This window comes from Ambystoma mexicanum, chromosome 12, assembly GCF_040938575.1.
Source record: "Ambystoma mexicanum isolate Mex_15411 chromosome 12, UKY_AmexF1_1, whole genome shotgun sequence".
Lineage (NCBI taxonomy): Eukaryota > Metazoa > Chordata > Amphibia > Caudata > Ambystomatidae > Ambystoma > Ambystoma mexicanum.
The window spans coordinates 1,064,500,465-1,064,522,046 of NC_090936.1; the positions used below are offsets into that span (position 1 = coordinate 1,064,500,465).

General features: G+C 45.1%; 1 protein-coding gene across 1 annotated transcript in view; it reads right to left on the minus strand.

Moving 5' to 3' along the window:
- Positions 1-240: 240 nt before the first annotated feature.
- The window catches only part of UCN3 (urocortin 3), an 85,799-nt gene continuing 64,457 nt past the window's right edge, over positions 241-21,582 (minus strand). Inside the window, exon 2 of the mRNA XM_069627766.1 lies at positions 241-843. Coding sequence (XP_069483867.1) covers positions 364-831 — 468 coding nt within the window. The 5' untranslated portion in view covers positions 832-843 and the 3' untranslated portion in view covers positions 241-363. The remainder of the gene's footprint in view (positions 844-21,582) is intronic.

Genomic DNA, 21,582 nt, shown 5'->3' on the forward strand with positions numbered 1-21,582 from the left:
CAATATTTTAAAATCAAAAATAGTATTAATAATAACAAATTAAATACATCTGCTTCCTAGAATGGGATTTTGAAAACATCAGTGCATGGAAGAAAAGGTAAACGTGACATCATCTCAAACCCGGCCGCCAGAGAGTAGTGGCTGGGCGATGCTTTATGACGCAATGCAGCTTTCAGGACCAATAACACAGCAACTATCGAACCATTTGTAGAACAGAAAGTTCGTCCTGTCCCCACGTGAACGGATGAGAACTGCAGGGTCCGACGAGTGAGGATATTTCAAGGCGTGTCCCTGCACCTGTACAATCAGTTTTGCCTCCACCTGTGTGCATACAGCCCTCCCCGCTTGGCCCAAGACCGCCAATCACTTCCTTCGACCAATCTGAGCCATGAGTTGGGCATTGGCCGCGGCCTTTGCCCGCATGTTTTTCGCCTTGGCGATGTTGAAGAGAATGTTCATGAGGTTGGTGGGTACGTCCAACGAGAGCGTGAATTTGGTCCGGCGGTCGCTCTTGGCCTTATTCTGGTAAACCTTGCCCTTAAGCTGGGCCTGGGAGAGATATCTGTAGCGGGCTCCCGGGAAAGTTCTTTTATCCTTCTCCTTGTCATCTTCCTCTTCCTCTTCGGAGAGGAGGAGGTCCTCACCGGGCAGGTATTCGAAGCTTCTCTTGGTGAGCAAAGAATCCTCCTCCACGTGGCGGCGTTTGGCCTCGGAGAGGACCTCATTGAGGCAATTGTATAAGGGCTCGGCTTTGTACACCTTGTAGGGAAAGCTGGTTCGGGCGGCACATAGCATTACCACTATGAGTAGGAGTCTGGCACGAGGCATCATTCCAGCCTGGACCTTAGGAGAAGGGAGACAAAAGGAGAAATCAATATCGGTGTTGGCTGCAATGCTATTTGAGCAAGAAGGAGTGATACAGTACTAGACCAGGAACTGGACCTCGCTAGCCACACATGTTACTTATAGATGGTTTCTATATTGTCATCTTGTCCTGACCAAGATGAATACGCTTCTGAATGTAACCTTATGCATTTGCACTCTGTATTTGACTAAGCTTGAAAGTAACTGGATGTAACCAATTCCTTACGCACAAGATTAAGACTAAGCTTGAAGTAACTGAATGTAACCAATTTCTTATGCACATGATGAAGAATAAGCTTGAAAGTAACTGGATATAACCAGTTTCCTTAAGCAGAAGACTAAAAATGTAACTGACTGTAACCATATTCTTAAGCACAAGCGCCCAGATGCCCAAGGGCTAGTTTCACTATATAAATGTAATAAATAAATACATCCTATACATATCCAACTGGATCCAATCAGTCTGAATCTCTTGCTGAATAAAGAAAAGGAAACTCAGTATTTTTTTAAATTTTGTTTGGCTGCTAGGTGTTGCTTAAGCCCTAACTATGAGCCAAACGGATTGCATTGTAGTGCAGATAGGAAGAAGATGACATGAGAGTTTGGCAGCGTTGTTTGGTTATTTATCCACCCATTGACTTCCCAGGTCAGTGCAAATCTCTGGCCATTCTCACCCACTCCCTGCCCCTCCCCGATCAAAACACATCTTTCTGGGATCTCCTTAAGCTAGCTGTTTCAAGCAGTGACATCAAATGTTTGTTTGACAGTGTGTTTTATAAGCAGTTTTCTGATAGCTCATGTCTTAATTGCAGCTGTAAGTGCACTTCTGGTGTAATGAAAATGTCTTAACCAAGTGTGACTTCAGCCACTTGATTTGTATCTTTTCATTGGACGGAAGTCCTGTTAAAAACAAGCATTCATAATGCATATGGTTTTGGCTTATGCATAGGTATTAGATAGGCATTTGCCACGCACTATCCAAAAGAATTGCCAAAGTCCATTCTTCCAGACCCACTAGGTCCCCATACACAGATAGACTTACTGTTCCCAAAGTGAAAAGATGCAAAGCCAGAGGTTCCAGCTTCCCATACCTTCCAGCCAAGCTCTGGAACAACCCACCACCCCCTCCCTGAGAGCAGAAAAATCCTACTGGATATTCTGTAAAGCATTAAACACTCAGCTCTTCACATAAAAACTTACAAGTAACTGTCTGTCCCACCGCATACCTGCCTTCTCAGGAAGATAATTGCCATCTGACAATTGCCAGTTCTTATACTTATGTTTGACTCAGTGTGTTACCAATTGCCTGGTCTTATACTTATGTTTGACTCAGTGTGTTACCAATTGCCTGGTTTTATAACTATGTATGACTCTGTTTGTTTTTTGTGATAACCACCACTTGGACCCTGTTTGCTTTCTGTGATAACCACTTCTTGGTCACCCTTTTGTCACATTGTACCTGTATGCAACCTTGCCTGTAACCTACTAGCTTGACTAGTACTTTGTACCTTCAACAGCGCCTCAATGCCTACGGGTTGTATGTGAGCGTTACAAATGAAATAAATAAATAAACTGCTAACATATGCCCAGGTAATCACACAATGTTCCAGCTGTTGCTATCTTATGGCCAGATAGTACTGCTGTGAAAGTGCCTAGCAAATGCCTATCCCATGCTTACACAGGAGCCAGCGCTGTTGGGATTGTCAATACTTGTTCTATATTCTCTTTGCTTTACATTGGAGCACAGGGGCGTTGCTAGGGGGCGGGGCTAAGGGGGCTATAGCCCCTGACCTTTTGGTTGTAGCCCCTGATAGAATCTCAGGAGCTTCAGCCAAAAGATTAGCTAGCCCCCAGTCCCAAAAGTTCCAACATCAGCTTAGCCCCGGGTCTTTTCCAGACCTAGCAACTCCCCTGTGAGCAGATGTTCCTACTTTAGGATTCCCACAATCAGGCGCCTCAACCTGCAACTATCAGGGAGCCACACCCAATAGATCACATGCTGATGGTAGGAAGGGTGCAGATGACAAACCCACAGCTACCCAGTAGATGCAGCCACCTGCCGCATCTCATTTGGTGGCTACATGCAGTGGTAAAACAGATCTCCGACTGAGCACGGCACAAGGCCTTCAGTTTCCAGTCACTGGCTATCCTTTTTTTTTTTTTAAGTGTGTCATCTCTTAAGCTGCACATGGTATCGTGTAGCGTCTAATGTATCTTCAGATTCGTTTGACACTGTCAGTTGCTCAAGGCAAACTTTGGAGCGTTTAAAGGAGGTAACATTAACCCCTTAACTGCCAGGCTATTATGCAAGTCTATGCAAAAGGGCGAGCATACTAGTCAAGGGTAAGGGAGTGTAGCACGCGGCCCAACTTCATGTAGAACACTCGCGCCCCAGTTGCCCTCTTGGCAGGTGGTGGGTGTGTAAGACGGACACAAGATTCCCCCCCCCACCCCCACATCTACAAATTCTCCCAGGTACATGTGGGTTGGCATGCAGTGTTCCTGCGTGTCCAGTGGAAGTCCGCGGCCATGCAGGAACATCATGTATGGATCACTCTGATTGTCTTTTCTTCCATTTATTATTTTACTCTCAATAAAAAGGAAAACACGAGAGTCCAAACGATACATATAACAAAACTATTCAGGTACAGATCAGATGGTAAAAGACAACCTAATAACTGCATCCCAGGCAGTGGAAACTGTTGAAAGTGTTTGAGGGGCAGCTGTCGTGCCAAAATGCCCCCTTGCATTTGGGAGATGCGATTCTACCTTAAAAATCCAGGGCTGCAAGTCCCAGAATGCAATGAGAACAACCGGGCTGGCAAGTGTCTCCGGAATGGGATGGGGCCTGTTGGCATGTATGGAGCGGGCATGTGGGCACATTAGCCTGAGACGCGGCATAGGCCAGAGCTATTGATGTTAATCATCATACACGAAGTCCAAGGATGGGCGACCAGATGCACCCAAAGCTCTGCCAGCCACTCCTGTGTATGGTTACTCCTTGCATTGCCTGCTCCAGGGGCTAAACAGTGAGCGGCTATTCCATCCTGTCTTTAACTCCATGGTCCTTGGGCGGTTTCCAAAACCTCAGCAACATCTCCTTTGCAACCATAGTGCCGCTGAGAAATAAGCCTTCGAGCACCTTCCGAAGAAATTCCTGGAGTCCAATGGCAGCAGAACTGTCTTGAAAGGGTTCATTTAAACATAGTTTGTTTAGGAAGTGCATCCTTCACACTATTCGAGCATTTAGTTGGTTTTTTTGTTGATACAAACTGAGATTAAAATACATTTTTGAACGGCAGGACCTAGGACACGGTCCGTTCGAACTAAATGAAAATTGTAGGAAAAGAGTGATTTTTTCATGTATAAATCTTTATTTTTTTAAAGAATTTCCTTCCACCTTTTGTTCTCTGTGACGGCCATCTCTAGGTCTTCACATCTGTTCTGCACCGTCCATGCTGCATGTATCCACTATATCTTCACTTGTGGATGACTATAGCATCCTGACCATTGCAGATGTATATCTACAACGCCAGATATGAAAATGTTGAGTACCCCAGTTTGGAATGTTTTGTACGATCCTTGTGTTGAGATATTGTTGAATAGCAATACATACATTTTCACGTTTTATGAACACTTGCTATTGGTCTGTGTGTTTTTTCTGGCACCAAAATGATTTCATTTTGATTTAATCTCTAATTATACTATTGGTTGATACAATAAGGTTTAGAATCAGCAACCGCCCCAGTTTTAACCTCCAGCAGCAGTTCTTTAATTCTGTTTAATCTTGAAAGGGTTCTATGTCATTCCATGGCAGGGTTTTATTCACAGAGTTTTTTGCCACTGATTTTTGGACGCAAAAACTCATTGAAATTCTATTTTCTTTCATTTGGGAGGATTCCCCATAACAGTTTATTTTTACTACCTATTCCCCACACACCCCCTAACCTTTATATCCCTTTACCCCCACCCCGCTATTTATGGGCAAAAAACTCAGCGGAAAAAACCCTGGTGATGAATGAACGTCCTACCCTTGAAAGGGAAGTGTCCTGGGGGTGGTCTGTGCCCCAGGCACATGCCCCAGTCTCGCGGAATCAGGTCAGGTGGAAGATAACTGGGGACCCCTTTCAAAATGATGTCTGGTGGGGGGTGGGGGCGTACCTGCAGCTGGAAATCCCTGACTGAATATGTCAACAACAAAAAAGCGTTGAGCTGGTATAGATTATAGCAGTGGGAATATGGTAGCTCGGCCTCTTGGGGCAGGAGCGATTTCAGATGTTGCAGTTTGTATCGCAGGAGCACATTTGCCAGACACTCAATATATAACATACCGAACAGTTTGGGGTATTCCAGGAGGCCGTACCTCAACATTCAATGACTATATAATAGAAGGAGGGAGTGGAATTAATTAATTCAGTGGGGAAGCTGAAACCCTAAAGGACCACTTACAAGCTCTTTAATCTTTCTTTGCCTCAGACACGGCCGAGCCCGAGTAGAGTAACATTTTTGAGTCTATGGTGAACCCCACAAATGGTTATTGCAGGAGGTTGGTACATTTGTACATGAGTGGGTGGGTGAGTGACACAGGGAATCCGAGTAGGACCTCTGGCAGAAAAATAAGTATGGGCACCAATTAAGAAGTGACCCATAGTCACAAATGGCAACGTGTTCCTTATGTAACAGATCATTTTGGTAGTACCCAACGGGGCGTTTTTTTTATAATATGCGTTCCAAATTGTGCATTTTAAAGAATATTTCATCAGCAACACTGGTAATAACTACTAGCTCCACAGTGTAGTAACTCATCAAACTGTTCCACTTTGGCCAAAAAACTGGCCCACGCTAGCATGTTGGGCCTGCACCGAGGGCATTGCCCTATTACACGATGAGTCTACAGGCAATTTGGCCTGGATACTCTATGGTGTGAATCGATTCTCCACAGGGAAGGAGTGGAAGAAATAATTAATGTTGCTTCCACATCCCAGGGTGAGGCTGGGAACCACGCAAGATCTGCGTTTTTAACACAGGCTGTGAAACGGGCAGACCAAATGAGCCTTCGGTTCCTTATCCGCGGTCAAATTTCATGATAAATGCCAGAAAATAGGATATTATCTTGTAAGGAACAGCGGGAAAAGAATATTATGTTATCAGACAGCACCCCCTTGTGTTCAGTCAGATGCAGAGCACACTCTGGATGAAAACAGACCGATGTTTTCACTGGCGAAGTCTCGGATTGAATTTATCAACAGGCGTAGACCGAGTTCAATGTGTTTTTCAAAGGCAAATCACATGAGTCTGATAAAATATCAGCAGGGCTAGGCTGATTTATTAACTCGTATTCAAAGACTATCACATAGCAGATGGGTCCGCTCTCCATCAGAGATCAAGATTTTGTGACAGCTGCCCATCCGCAAATTAGAGGAAAAAGGAAGCGTTCTGGAGGCGACAAGGAACGGGCAGTGGGAGGAAGACAGAAGTGAAGGAGAGAGAGAGAGGAATGCAGAGGGAGAGAGATGGCGAGATAGCAAGAGAGAAAGAAACCAAATGCGAGTGTCATAAAGAGTTATGGGAAAACAGAAAAAGAGTGAGACAGGGACAAGGCAAAGCAAGAGATATAGAGACACATCCACAGAATGAGAGACAGAAAGAAAGACAGGGAGAGAGAGGGAGAGAGAGAGAGTGAGCCACAGAAGTCGAGCGAGACAGAGATGAAGAGAGGTTTTACATTGAAAGAGATGGGGGAAATAGCTGAGTAATGCACTCATTTGTGAGTGAGTGCATTTCTGTAGTGCATTACTCACGGAGCAAGCCAATCTCTGCATAACCCCCTGCTTCAGCAGCTGCGCTCTAGCGAAAACCTTCACCAGAAGCGCCGGAGTCACTGGCTGTGAAAAGTCAGCTAGGGGCTAGGTGAATATCCAGTAGAGAATCCAGCATGGCAGGAGTTTGGCAGTGGGACGGAGTGGGGGCCTTGCAGGGGTTGAACTATGCAGTTAGTTTTGGGGAGCGGGATCTGGTTCCCCCAATGTGTGGTTAAGGAAGTGAGTGACATGTAACCTGCCATCTTCTTGATCCCACCACACGCCCCACTCTGGGGCAGTGGCGGATGCTGAATGTATAAAGGGGAAGGGTGTACATGTGGAATGGCCCGAGGGAGCCCAAACTAACCGGCCGTGGGGAGGGAGTGGAGACTTGGAGAGTTCTAACTCAGAGAAAACATTTACAATAATGGATTTAAATTGTGCGTTTTGTAGCACAAGCATAGAAAGATTATATAGAAAGCTATAGAAATCACAATCGGGTTTGGATAACAACACATGAAATACTAGTTCACCAACAGTTCACAGAAATATTTTGCAGCACATTTTCGTTCTGCTTGTGGCAAAAAACAAAGCAAAAAAAAAACAAAACAAGAAGCCTGTCTCAACTATGAATGCCAGCATTGCCCTGCATTCAAGCTGGCTTTACCCAAAGATGATAATGAGACATTTACTCACAGAAGTTGGCCATGAAATAAAGTTAAACATGGTTCAAATTAGCACAACTGTGTGAGCTGCAATGCTACAGTAAGGGTGCACAAAGAAAGTAATGACGCTTGTCTCAGCAATATTTAAGCATTAAACCCCAGTCCCAGGGGGCGGGGGCATTACTTTTTCCAGTAATATCCAAGGGCCCATCGTTCGGACCTTAACGCAGGCCCTGATGCATTAACTGAAGCAGAAATGCTCCCCCTCAGTGAGGGTATTATTGATATTAGTACCCCGGCCGGTGAGACCGGAGTACTAGTAGTGCCTGGAAAGAAAAGAAAAGATGGCCGCCATGGATCGGGGTGAAGGGACTATATATGTAGTCCCTCCTCCCTTTCCATGAGGGCCATAAAAAAGAAAAAAAAAGAAAACAAAGACGATGGCCACCATGAAATGGCAAGAAGGGACTATACATAGTCCCTTCTCCCTTTCCATGGAGGCCATTGAAATGTTTAAAATTTAAAAGGGATGGTCATCAGGGGATGATGAGAAGGGACTACACGTAGTTTCCATGGTGGCCACGACGTGGCTGTGACCGGCCTGACAAAGACTTTGTTGGGCTGGTAATAACCCAGCAAGGGCCAATGATCTCACTTGTCACAAGCTCATTGCCCCTCGCCAAGTCCCCATCCATCTTACACTTCCAGAAGGACCTGAAGACCCTACTCTTTTGAAGAATATCACACCAATCGCTGATCACTCCACTTTATTCCTCCCCCACTGGAGATTCCACCCTCCCATGTCCCACTCATCCCTGCTCCTCTGCTGCCAGCACTGCCCATTTGCAGCCACCTGTGTGTGTCTTATGCCCAGTCATCTGTTGCTTCTCAGCTAGGTTTGCGCTTTAAAAATCCCATCCATCTCATAGGTACATCTCTAACACTAGCCAACAACTACAGCATTAGACCACACCTGCTCCACAAGAACTCAGCTCTTTAAACAACAAAGAAAACTAGATTTGATGATTTTATAACGTCAAGGAAATTTAAGAATTAGAACCTTTCTCAAAGCCACTGAGGCCAACACTACATTACACCACGGTAGTTGTCAGAACTAGAATGTTATCAAGAACATTCCAGTTGGGGAATAAATGTGAACACAAAGAAATGATTGTCTGGATGAGGACTATGGCAAGGAAATCTTCAACTTAATTTACAAAAAACGTTTAGAAAAGGGTATAGACAAAGCAGTGCAGAAGGTGAAAAATAACGGACCGAACCACTAAAACCCAGCATAACAAAAAAGATAGAGATAAGAACACCATTAGATTCAGAGCCAAATATTCAGAAAGTAGACTTACATACAAAAGGATACGCACAAACTGGAAAACGTACAATCAGATGGAGACATGAAAGACATTTGCATGAGAAAGCACTTAAAGTGTATAAGAAAGCAAGAACGCGGAGAGAAGGATTACCACCCATTCATTTAGCGACTGTCAGCAGAAACAAACATACATGTATTGAAATGTGAAACCTCTAATAATTATACATGTGCATTTAATGATTTAAACATGTATCTAGCCTTTCATAACAATACGATCTTCATCAAGCAATGTATTTATTGTAACAGCAATTGTGTTATTTCTGCAGTGGTTTGCATGTTCCACCAGTAAGTTTGTTTAGGGCCCACTTGCCAAGGCTTTTGGCCATGGCCACTGTGCATGTTCCACATATTGGTTTCCTTAGGGCCTACCAGCCATGGCCCACCAATAGGTTTCTTCAGGGCCCAGTAGACATGACCTTCAGCCATGGCCACTGTACCCGTTTCACCTATAGGTTTCCTTAGGGCCCACTAGCCATGGCTTTTGGCGCGCACACTGTCCATGTTGAACCAATATGTTTCTTTTGGGCCCACTAGCCATGGCCAACCTTTTTTCTTCTCCTATTTCTGCAGTACCTGTAAAATGTCCTTTTTAAAAAAAATACTTTTCTGATGCCCACAGTTATGCCATTGAAACCTGGGTCATCCCCGAGTACATCCACGGTTATACGAAAATGCTTTAAAAAGCTCTTCACCACCCTTACAGGCACTCACCAAGTGCCCCCCCTCCTCTTCCCATGGTCCCCTCACTCCCCTCAGTTGCTTTTATCCTCCCTAACCTTCTCCCATTACCCCCTGTCACTCTTTGTTTCGTGTGACGCACTTTGGCTTGCACTTGCATCTTCTGTTGTAGCCGCGGTTATAACACTCCTGAAAAAGTCAAGCCCTTCCTCCTTCCGGACAGCTTTATATTCAGTGTTCAAGCACTGATCCAATCCCACCTCAATGGGTCAATGCACTCCTCAAAGTTCTCCTATCATCTTCCTTTGTGCCCCTGAGAAGTGTCCTACACACAGCCCCATGCCTCATTAAGGATCGACACAGATATGACCACATCCACCTGGCCCTCATCGGCCTCCACTGGCTCCCAAGCGCACACACAACACCCTTCAAGGCTTGCTGCATCATCTATGAGGCAGTCATCTTAAATTCACCCAGCTACCTCATGGAGAAACATAGCAGCTCTGGCTGAAAGTGCACCACCAGAAGCCAGGACAAGTGCAGACTTGAAATCTGCTGCTGCAAAAAGGAAAGGACCAGAAAACAAGCCTTCTCTGCCGACGCCCTAACTCTATGGAACCTCGACCCGTTGGCATCAGACTCGCTCCCATGCTCCTACACAGTGGAGTAACTTTGCTGAAAAAGTTGGGGGGGACATGACATCTGAAGAAAAGCTGGCCCAGCCAAATGAATGGGGACAAAATGGTGTGCCATGAAAGTTGGGGGGGACAAATACCCCTGTCCTCCCCTAGAATTACGTCCATGCTCCTACATTTCAGAAAATAACGCAAGGCCCTCCTCTTCAAGGAGTGTCTCCTCCTCAACACCTAGGCTATCACTTCACCCTTTGCACCACCTGAATCGCTAGATGCTACTCGCATTTCTCCTCCCCTCCACCCAGTACAGCTGTACCCCTCCTCAGTGCCCATCTGTATCCTACCTCCCGCTGTATATCTGTTCTGTTGTTTCCTCTGAAAAGCACACTGTTATGCACCTGTAATGTTGTACATCTCTGTAAAGCGCTCTGTTATGTATCTGTATTGGTGTATACCCTTGTAAAGTGCTCCGTTGCTTCTCGAAGCTAGGTTTGCACCCAATAAAAACCATAATAATAACAATAATAATAATAATAATAATAATGATAAACCACGTTTATACCCAAGGAAATGCCAATTTGTGTGAAAACGTTAGTACTATAACTCCTGTCCACCCCAACTCCCCATTTCACATGATGTACTCTTTTCCCCTCGCCACCTCTAGGCTGATGCCATTTCCTCCTTTTTCCTCCTCCAAATGGCTTTTTTTTGCACTTTTTACATTTTTGGCTAACCCAGGTTATAACTGCGTTATCTCTCGCATTGAGCAAAAAAAACAAAAAAAGGCGGATTTTTCCTTTCTGAAAAACATTGCTGATGCATTGTGGGATGCATATATAGCTATCATTTTGGGAGAAGGGGCATCCTTTTTTAACAGTATTTTAACAACTACTCGATGGAATAACCCCAGACCCTTCAAGTCAATGCTTCATAGCCAAGTTGTTTTGCACCTGGTCCAATTCTGTACAGTGGTTTTTGCTGCGTGCTGCACAGAAATGTTGACTTTTTCTCTATGGAGTAATGAATAGGAGTGGCTTTCTTAATAGCTTTTTCATTTTATTATAAATCTTTCCCAAAATTTCCAGTCTGGGGAGGGGGTGGGGCATTGACAAACTTTTTGTTTGCAAAATATCAGTCAAATCCATCCTTTAAGTCAAAATAATTCGATTTAATCTAGTCCACACTGATCAGTGAATTGCAAATTCAAACCATTGGTGTTTAAAATGTTCAGGCATTCCTTCCATTCTGACATTTCCCCATTCAAGGTGATAAATAGATTGTCGATATACCTAAGCCAAAGCTCTATCTTTTCGGTATATTTTTTGCTTTCATTAGACTGCATCACATTCTTTTCCCAACATCCCATAGTTAGATTTGCATGGGGTGCGAAAGTATTGCCCATTGCAGTCCCCCTTATCTTTCAGGTTTACTGCTGGTAAACGATAAAGAGGTTATTAGTCAGACAAAATCTAAGCATATAGTGATCATTCTGGAATGATTAAGAACATTCAGAGATCTAGATCTGAGAAAGGGCTCACATGCTATAATCCCTATGTTATGAGGTCCTTTGCTACCTCTGTGTTCTCCCATTCTACCACTAAGTAGTTTTAATTTTTTTTGTATAATACATTTTTATTCTGTAAATTGCAAAACCCTGGAAATTCAGCTAAAGCCACCTTTACTTCGCGCCCCCTGTTGCGCAGACTATGACCACAATGGTGAGTGCTCAACCCACTGAGCTATCCTACCGGCTATAGCTATCTTCCCGGCTATAGTAAAATGAGCAATTACATGTCTGAATGTTCTCAAAGTCAGAAAGCAAATTGCACTCTGTAGTGGATACCATTAAACTCGTAACTGAGATTTAAAAGCAGACCAGTTCATCTGCAGGACCGGTTCAAAGTTGCCACATGACAAGCCTGTATGGATCTACTTTTCAGGCTTCAGAGGTTGGCAAAATACATATGATTGGGAAGGTCCATAACTGTGTACTAAAGAATTTAGAGTAGCGCAGGGAAAGCAGCGCCCTCACACTGCATCCCGTACTCTCGGCACTCGTTACCTCATACATGCATACAAACATCCTGAACAGCATGTCATGGAGACAGGAAATATAGACACATTACAACAAAGCATTAATTGTGGCACAATGAAATCAAGGGCCACTTTATGTGTTATGGTCAAACATTTCTACACATTGTCAAGTGGCCAGTGACTCCCGACGTCACTATAGCTAAACAACGTACTTAAAAAAAAATATAAAACACTGACACCTCAAACCATACAGCCTAGGATATTGAACTACACATACTGTTGGCTATCTGTAGCCCTTTGTAGCCTTGGATACAGCCGCAAATATTGGCAAACTCGCTGAAAAAAGAAAATGCTTCCTGACCCCCCACACCTCACCAAGTGCCCCTCTCATCTGTGCAAGCTCCCCCACTCCCCAGATGGCCTCATCACCTCTCCTGCCCTCTCCCCCAACAGCACACGCTGCTTCTGTGACACAGTTTGTTTTGAGGTGTCGGCTATTCGCGTATAAAGCCGAGGCTATGGAAAGCTTTGTGTTGCAAACTCGGTCCCTCTACCCCTCCAACTCTCAAATTTCACTCAGTGCCCTCTAGCCATCCCCCACCATATACTGATGGCATTTGTATGTTTTTTTTACCTGCAAATAGCCTTTTACTGCGTTTCCTTTCCCCATAAACTCGGCTACAGAAGCAAATATCTCTCGCATCGAGAGAAAAACAAGATGGCGGTTGTTTCATTTCTGAAAACCATGATCCTGCAATGCACCATGGGAGATTTAACTATAATTTTTGGGGAAGGAGGCACCACCTTCCCTGTCAAATTTTAAAATAACTACGGCACAGAATAACCCCAAACCATTCATGGATCGCGAGTCAAGGCTTCGTGCCCAAGTTGTTTCAGACTTCGTCCAAATCCGTCCAGCGGTTTGAGATGTGCGCTTTGGCAAAAATCAACCTCTTTTGTCTATGGGAAAAATTAATGGGAAGTAGGCCGCACTTTTGGAAAAAAGATTTTTTTTTTGCACTTAATCTCGTTTTTTATCTTTTAACAAATCTTTATGAAATGTTACAGTCTGGGGGGTCGGGTGGGGCACAGACTTTTGATCACTTTTGAAATTTCAGCCAAATCCGTTACTAACTATAAAGTTATTAACTATAGAATTTTGAGGGGTTCTTATGTGTCTCTGACTCACCTTATCTATAGGGCGGCCACTGCCGCCTTAAAATATATATATATATAGAAGCAAAGAAATACAACCCAGGGAAAGAATAAATGAACAAATACAGATAAAAGATGAAAGATATCCCCTTGGTTCTCACTGGAAGAAGGAACAACGTCAAGAAGATGTTGGAAATAAGATTCTTTGGATTGTAAAAAATATATCCAAAGGAAAGAGCAGGAGGCAGGGAGTTATTTATGTGTCAAGAGCGGCACCAGAATTATTTCTGCCCAGAACATCAGAACAACAATGTGGGAATTAAGTAAGGGCAAGGATCTAAGTGTCTTTCCATGATAAAGCAGATCAAATGTATGATATTTCTTTTTCAGCAAATGTTAAACATGGATTTTAATTTTAAAATATCACTGGACAAACAGCCAGTTTGTATTGTAGAATTGGATAGTATAAGTTATTTTTCGATTGTATCAACTGGTAAAGATTCCCAAGTGGAGTTAATTTACATGTGCTTGCATGGTGCTATCATCCTTATTAACTACCACACATTAACCAGTGTAATATTTTGAATTATACCAGGATGACACATCAGTTAACTAATCAAACAATGTGCACTATAATAAAAGAAGAGACTAAGGTAGGTGGGCCACGATCAATTGTCAAGACCAGCAATAACTCACCAGGTTACTTACCTTACCGGTTGTCAACATTTGAGAATCTTTGATTAATAGCGGTACCTTAGTTTTGGGATCAATTAAGCATCAACCAGCATCCATCTTTTAAGGACATTTTTGAGACAGGCGAGTCCTCGAACCGCATCCGGCTGCACCGCTGACTGTTGTCACGATGCAGTCTCAAGAGCCGTCCGAGCCGCCTCGACCAGCATTTCAGATCCGCCAACCAGCACAGAGACAACGATTCTTGGCCCGAGCCCCCCAGCTGGACAGCCTGCAGATGTCTGTCCAGCCTGGCTTGCCGCACTGCCTGCTGCCTGGTACCCGCAGCTGTCTTCCACCACTATCTCTGTCTCAAGGGCTGCGAAGCACCCTGGAACCACCTTGATGCTGTCATGCACCAAGAACGTCTTCAGCTGCAGGTACATTATGTTTCTGCCCCCCCCTGGTCCTTCTCCGAAGGACCCTAGAGAGACAGTTACGACCCTTTGCCCCCTTGGTGCTGGAACTGAATAATCCTGAACAATAAACTGATTACTTTACCAACTACCCTCCTGTCAGTATCCAGAGTGCATCTCTTTCCTTTGTGAAACTATCTTTCCTCTGTTTTACTTTACAGGGTGGTCGTATTTGTAGTGTGCTAGAACTGTCTGTTGTAGTAATATTAAAGTAGATATTGTTATACAACCTTGACTGGAGAGTCCCTTTTGTCAGTGGGTAATAATTGTATTTTCGCTGTTGCAACTAACCAACGATCCATGATCTTGCGGAGATAAGCCTGCCGGTCTGTCCACGTTACCAAAATTGGACAAGGAGGTCTTATAATTCACTTATATTCCAATCTGTTGGAATCACTTCTGGTGTACAAGAGGTGTGGGGTTGATTGATGGTTTTGAAACTGATATTTTTCCCTGGACCACTGGACCCACGGAAGTTGATGCATCACATTGGTGGCAAGCAGTCGGATCGGTTGGAACCTTGCGCACAGTTAAGTCACCCAACGATAAAAGTTCTGCTGCAGGCAGTGTTTAGTCACTGCTAGGTAATAGTAATAGTCATGGAGCTTGACATGGAGACTGTAAAAGGCATGACCAAGGATGTCCTGCGCATCTTATGTCAAGAGAGTGGACTTCCCCACAGCATTAAGGTTTATAAACTTGAGTTGCTGACCAGCCTCCAAGCTTGGGTAGAAGTGAGGGCGGTTGGAGAGAAGACCCCTGGGGACGGGCTAGACCCTGTGTACCTGAACAGAGGGGGTAAATGACGAGGACGACCGTGAACTGAATAACCTAAGCCCTTTAAGATGAGTAGCAATTACCCTGGAGATGGATGGGGATGCAGATTTTATTCATACAACAATAATCAAAATGACTCAGTTGTTTGGCAAAAGGATAACTGTTTTATTTTCAATTGTCTAAAACAGGGAGCATAACAAACATCAACAAATTTGCTCAATCCTCTTACTCAACTACTTTCATAAAAAACAGAACTTTTATATCAAAACTCGTCATCATTGACGTTGACCTAGGTCACTACCAACGTCATCCTACTTGGCAAACTACAAAAATCTAGTGGCAACGGTGATAGACTCTTAGCAAATATCTAAGTATAAGATCCATACTAGTATGGGAGAGTGAGTGAAGGTAATTGGTTTCTTAACATCAGGTGAGGCAACTAAGCCCTCCACTCAAAATGGCCACTATGAACGTCACTAAATACACGATGTCCCATTGGCTACACAACCTATAGGACCCTTAATTACGCGGTCCCCTACAATTGGTTGGCACTCTAACTTTCAACAGTACTTTTCCAGCTACGTTAGCAGCACGCAGGCTGCACTTCCAGGTGTTGGTGAGCTTGTCTTAACCCCAGCTTCCCACCAATTAGCATATCAATCTATCATCACCTCTATGGTCAGTGTCGTCAATTAGGCTTTGAACCTCAACCTTGAGTTGTTTCTGTACTGTGGAGAATCAGGGGAGTGATCGCATGCTCTGCCCTGATGCTTAGGTGTGAGCATCTTGCTCGTCCAACTGCATACTTCCATGTGACTGAAGCCCATGATTTTGAGCTTTCACTGTCTTTAAAATACTATTTTGTAATAGACCTCTGAAGTCTTCCTTGTTTTGTATTAATTTGTATTTATTTCTATTTATATAGCGCTTTACACCGAAGTTTGTTTTGTCCATGCCTTCTCAACAGGAGCTGTTCTTTCCCATGGTTTGTATCCAATGTTAGCTAAATTTAGCCTGATAAGACCTTAGCTTCTTGGCGTGGCTTCATGGCTCATCCAGCCTCGCCTTTCTGAGATTCACTTGGTATTCCATTTTTTTTCTTAATGTGACACACTAGAAACAAGGCTTTGTCTCTACAGTCCAGCACTGCTATAACACATAGTGGAAACATCAATTTTTTACTCTTTATGCATATATGTATATATATATCTGAGCATGCCGCAATCTATTCACTATAAAGCTAGCCTCAGGATTAGTTTGTCTGCTTGCGTTTCTTTTGCATCTGAATACATGTAAACTGATTTGATATCTGTACCAGTTCTGTGGCATACGTTTCTACACCTTGATCCCAAGATGTCACTTATCCTTGATACTTTCTTGATGCCTTATAGGATATCTGCATTCTCCAGTCTCTGCATCCTTTCCATGTACGTCAGCTCAGTTCTGTATGACGTCACCATTCGTCTTTGCCATTCATTTGCTTTGCTTCTTCCGGGACTTCATTCAAACGACCATCATATTTCCTTGTATGCAGGTAGGGTTTTCTCAATGGGAACTTTGCCTCCAGTATTCTCCTAGGTATTGGTATTTTCACTGGTACCGCACGGTTTTCACATTCGGGCTCCCAACAGATAGGCAATATGGGTGAGGTGGTTGAGGTGGGGGTACTTGGCTCCTCCTCTACCTACAACTGCATGAGCAGTGTTTCTCGCCAATCATCCCGCTGGGGGTCAAGTGTGGTTTCTCAACACTCAAGAGTGCCAGTGAGGACAGGGGCTACTGTGGCACCTTGCAGGTTCCAGGCCTCAGAACAGTCTCTGAGTGGCCCAGTGCTTGTTCTGCTGTTAATGAGGTAGCAGCTAGAAAGCTCCTGCTCGAGGAGAGGAAACTAGCACTAGAGGAACAGAAACAGCAGGACAGGGCCGCCAAAGAGCTGCGCAAACTGGAACTTGAAGAGCAGAAGAAGGCCAAAAGATCTGCCTCTAGCGAGAACAGCAGTGGTGGCTCAAACCAGAGTGCCTGGTATAAGCCCCAATGGCATATCACCAAAAGTTTTAGTACAGGCTTATGAGATGGGGAAGGTTATTTTCAACTGATTTGAAGCACTGAAGCTGGCATTCCAGCTGCAGGAGGTGGATGAGGTACTGTGGGGTATAGTCCTGATGAGTCGCTTACCCACACCAGGGACTGATGCAATTCTTCAGTTAACTCTTGAGGAAAGGCCAGTTTATGAGAGAATGAAGGTATCCCTCCACAGGACATTAATAAAACCCCAGAACAGTATCTCAAGAGCTTCAGAGAGCTCGGAAAGAAAAGTAGGCAGACATTTGAAGCGTTCACACACTTGTCGTTGAAATATCTGAGTGGGTGGGTGACTGATAACAAAGTTGACACATTTAAAGGGATGTACAATTTGCATGTGAGCATGTGTTGAAAAATTGTGAGGTTGACCTACACCAGCATATTTTGGACAAGACTATCACAGACCGCAGGGAACTTGCAAACGCTGTCGACAGGTTTGTGAATACTCGAGGCCAGAAAAAGGCTCAGGCGAGCACACCCAAACAGGAAGAGAAATCGGCAGACAAAAAATTAAACAAGGATGGGAAGGACAAAGGTCCAACCCAATCCTCTTCAAAGTCAGGTCCACAAAAGAATGAAGAGACCCCACCAAACTCTAGTTCAGCCATGCACACCGATAAGAAGAGCACAGGCACCCCTAACACTGGCACACCTGTTTTGTGTGTAAGGAGCTGGGCCATAGGAAAGGAGATCCTGCCTGCAAAGGCTTAGCCAAGCAAGCCATAGTGAATTTTGGACATGTGGAAAAGTCCATCATTAGTGTGGGCCTTTGAGAGGAGGATTTACCACTATGCCAGTGAGTGGCCGAATGCGGATTGGTTGCAGTGAGTGGGAACGGTACCTGATCTCAGAAGATACCCCAGTTCTCAATAATACTAAACTCTACCTAGAGCACATTTACAACAATGGACACAAAACTCCTGCGGTCCGAGACACCGCGGCTAGCGTCACTGATGTCACCCGGCAGTGCGTACAGCCAGGCCAGTATATTTAGGTGCCTGATTTGTGAGTAAGTTGATTTGATGGTAAGCGTAAGTGCCCCTTGGCGATAGTAGAGTTCAGCTGGCGAGGTGAAATGACCCAGCGCTGTGTAGTGGTGAAAGACTCCATCCCTGTCCCATGTCTGTTGGGTAATGACCTTTCTGATCCTGAAATGGTTGCAGCGGCTACACGATTGAGGCCAAAGAGATTGCCAGATTGAATGTTCTGCAAGCCTTAGACCGAGAGGGCTTCTAGAGGGAGTGTTGGAAGGACTAGTGCGGCCGATAGCCCCTAGTCCAGTTCCACAGACTACTGAGTCACCTACTCGTGCGTGAGAGGGTCTAGTAACCACGGAGGACCCTACTTTGGTAACAGGGGACTCTGTGACTTCAGAGTTGCTTAGCGCAGCGCAGGAACCTGAGGTAAAGACCAGGTGGCCGCAGATCTGAAGGGTCAGCCCAAGCTGGATGAGTTTGCATCAGCTGGCGGCCAAGGACAAACTGACTTCTACGGAGTCCAGATAGAGTGTCCCACTCTGGTGGGTCTGCGGGAGCTGGTGGAGGAGCAGGCTAAGGGTGAGGCCCCTGGACTGTTCAAAGTGTACTGGGAGTATGGACTCCTGTACAGTGAGCCAAATGATTCTGAGGGTGAGGACACCAGAAGGTTGGTGGTTCCCCAATGCCACAGAAAGTTCCTTTTGGATTTGGCTCACAAAACTCCTTTAGCAGGTCACTTGGGAGTGACTAAGACATGAGATCAGTTGTCTGCGCACTTTTACTGGCCACAGTTCAGAGTAAAAGTTAAGGAATTTGTCTGGCCCTGTCTGACTTGTCAAGCTTCTAGCAAGTCAGGTGGTGCCACAAAGGCCCCCTTAATTCCACTACCCGTGGTTGGGCGGACTTTCAAGAGAATAGGCATGGATATTGTGGGTCCTTTGGATCCTCAAACCAGCTCAGGGAACAGATATATCTTGGTGGTGGTAGACCACGCCACAAGATACCCTGATGCTGTCCCTCTGAGGAGCATCAAAGCCCCCTTGGTTGCAAAGGCTCTGATTGGGATATTCTCCCATGTTGTATTCCTCAAGAAAGTCTTTCCTGACAGGGGATGAAATTTCATATCAGCATATATGAAGGTTATGTGGGAAGAGTATGGAGTCACCTACCCGTTCTCTATCTTCTTCTCTTCACAAACCAATGGGCTTGTTGAGCGGTTCAATAAGACCCTGAAAGGCACGATAGGTGGCTTGGTACAGCACCTGAGGAGGAAATAGGATATTCTCCTGCCATGCCTTCTGTTAGCCTACAGGGAGGTGCCACAGAACTGAGTAGGGTTTAACCCCTTTTGAGCTTCTGTTTGGACACCCTGTATGAGGTCCCCTAAGTCTAGTGAAGGAGGGATGGGAAAGCAAATCCTCTGCCCTGTCACGAGATGTGGTGGACTATGTACTCGGCCTTCGGTCTAGAATGGCAAAGTACACCGAACAGTCAACAAAGAATCTGAAGGCAAGTCAGAAGCTGATGAAGCACTGGCATGACCAGGAGGCCACAGTGACAGTCTATTCTCCAGGCCGGCAGGTGTGGTTTATGGACCCTGTCAAACCCAGTGCCCTTCAGGACATGTGGACTGGACCTTACTGTGTGCTGGAAAAAGTCAGTGAGGCGAATTATCTCATTGACGTGAAAGGACCGAGAGAGATGTGCAGGGTCTTTCACGTCAACCGGATAAAACCCAATTATTGCCAGAATGACTAGGTCATGGCATGACAGATGGAGAGACTGAGGAGGAGACTGATCCCCTCCCAGACCTCCTGCACACTGAATCCACAGATGAGTCAGTTGAAGGTGTCACTGCAACTGACAGACTGTCGCCGGTTACTGGGACAGTTTGCCGGTCTGTTTTCTCTGACTCATGGTCGCGTAGATTGGTGCACCCATGATGTGGACACTGGAGGCAGTAAGCCGGTGAAGAGGAGGATTTACAGGATGCCCGATAAGGTCAGGGATACCATCAAGGAGGACATTTCCAAGATGTTGTCCCTAGGAGTGATAGAGACATCCCACAGCCCATGGGCTAGCCCAGTGGTACTGGTTCCTAAAAAGACCAGTGGTTGGCAAACTGAAGTTTGCTTTTGTGTGGACTACAGGGGGCTCAATTCTGTCATAAAGACCGATGCTTACCCCATTCCTCGGGCAGATGAGCTCATTGACAAGCTTGGTGCTGCCAAGTACATGAGTATTTTTGACCTCACAGCAGGGTATTGGCAGGTCGGCTTGACAGATGAAGCAAGATAGAGGTCATCATTCTTAACCCGGAAGGACATTATCAGTTCAACTGTGATGCCCTTCAGATTGAAGAATGCCCCGGCCACTTTTCAGAGGATGGTTAACCAGGTTTTGTCTGGAATTGAAGACTTCAGTGTCACCTATTTAGACAACATTTCTTTGTTCAACCACACGTGGGAGGATCATGTATCCCATCTGAAGCAAGTGCTTTAGGTACTGCAGAATGCAGGGCTGACTGTCAAGGCTACAGTGTGCCAGATATCGCAGGGTACCGTGACTTACCTAGGCCACCTGGTCGATGGAGGTAAGAAACAGTCTCTCGAAGTGAACGTACAGGCTGTGAAGGGTTGGGACATTCCCACCACACAAAAGCAGGTGAGAGCCTTTCTAGGTCCCACTGGGTACTATCGGTTGTTCATCAGAGGGCATGGGACCATTGCCATGTCCCTTAATGATGTAACGTCCAAAGAAATGCCAAAGAGGGTAACTTAGATCCCGCTGTCAAACCTCCTTTCAGGATTTAAAGGATGGATTGTGCAGGGCCCCAGTTCTGAAAGTGTCAGACTATGGTCACAAATTAATCATCCAGACAGATGCTTGTGATTTTGGGATTGGAGATGTGTTAGCGCAGCTGAACACTGAAGGGGTAGAGCAACCTTTTGCCTATATTAGCAGGCGGTTGACAAGGAACTGGGCTGTCATAGAAAAAGAGGCATGTACAGTCGTGTGGGCCGTAAAGAAGCTGAAACCCTACATCTTTGGGTTTCACTTTACAATTGAGACAGACCACAGGCCTCTAGTGATGGTTAATGGCCATACATGGGGAGAACCTTAAGCTTTTGCAGTGGGCCATATCCCTACAGGGGTTAGATATGGACATCCAGCACAAGCCAGGCTCCGTGCATGGAAATGCAGATGTTCTCAGCCAGTACTTTCACCTTGATGATGAACCAGTCGCTGAGTAGGGTGGTGGTTCACATGTTGAGGCTGGGGGGGCATGTGAGGAATTCGACCATCCGAACGAGGAGAGGGCGCTTTCCTAGGCATTTTTGATTTTTTAATAATGAAAATGAATGATGGGAGACCAACC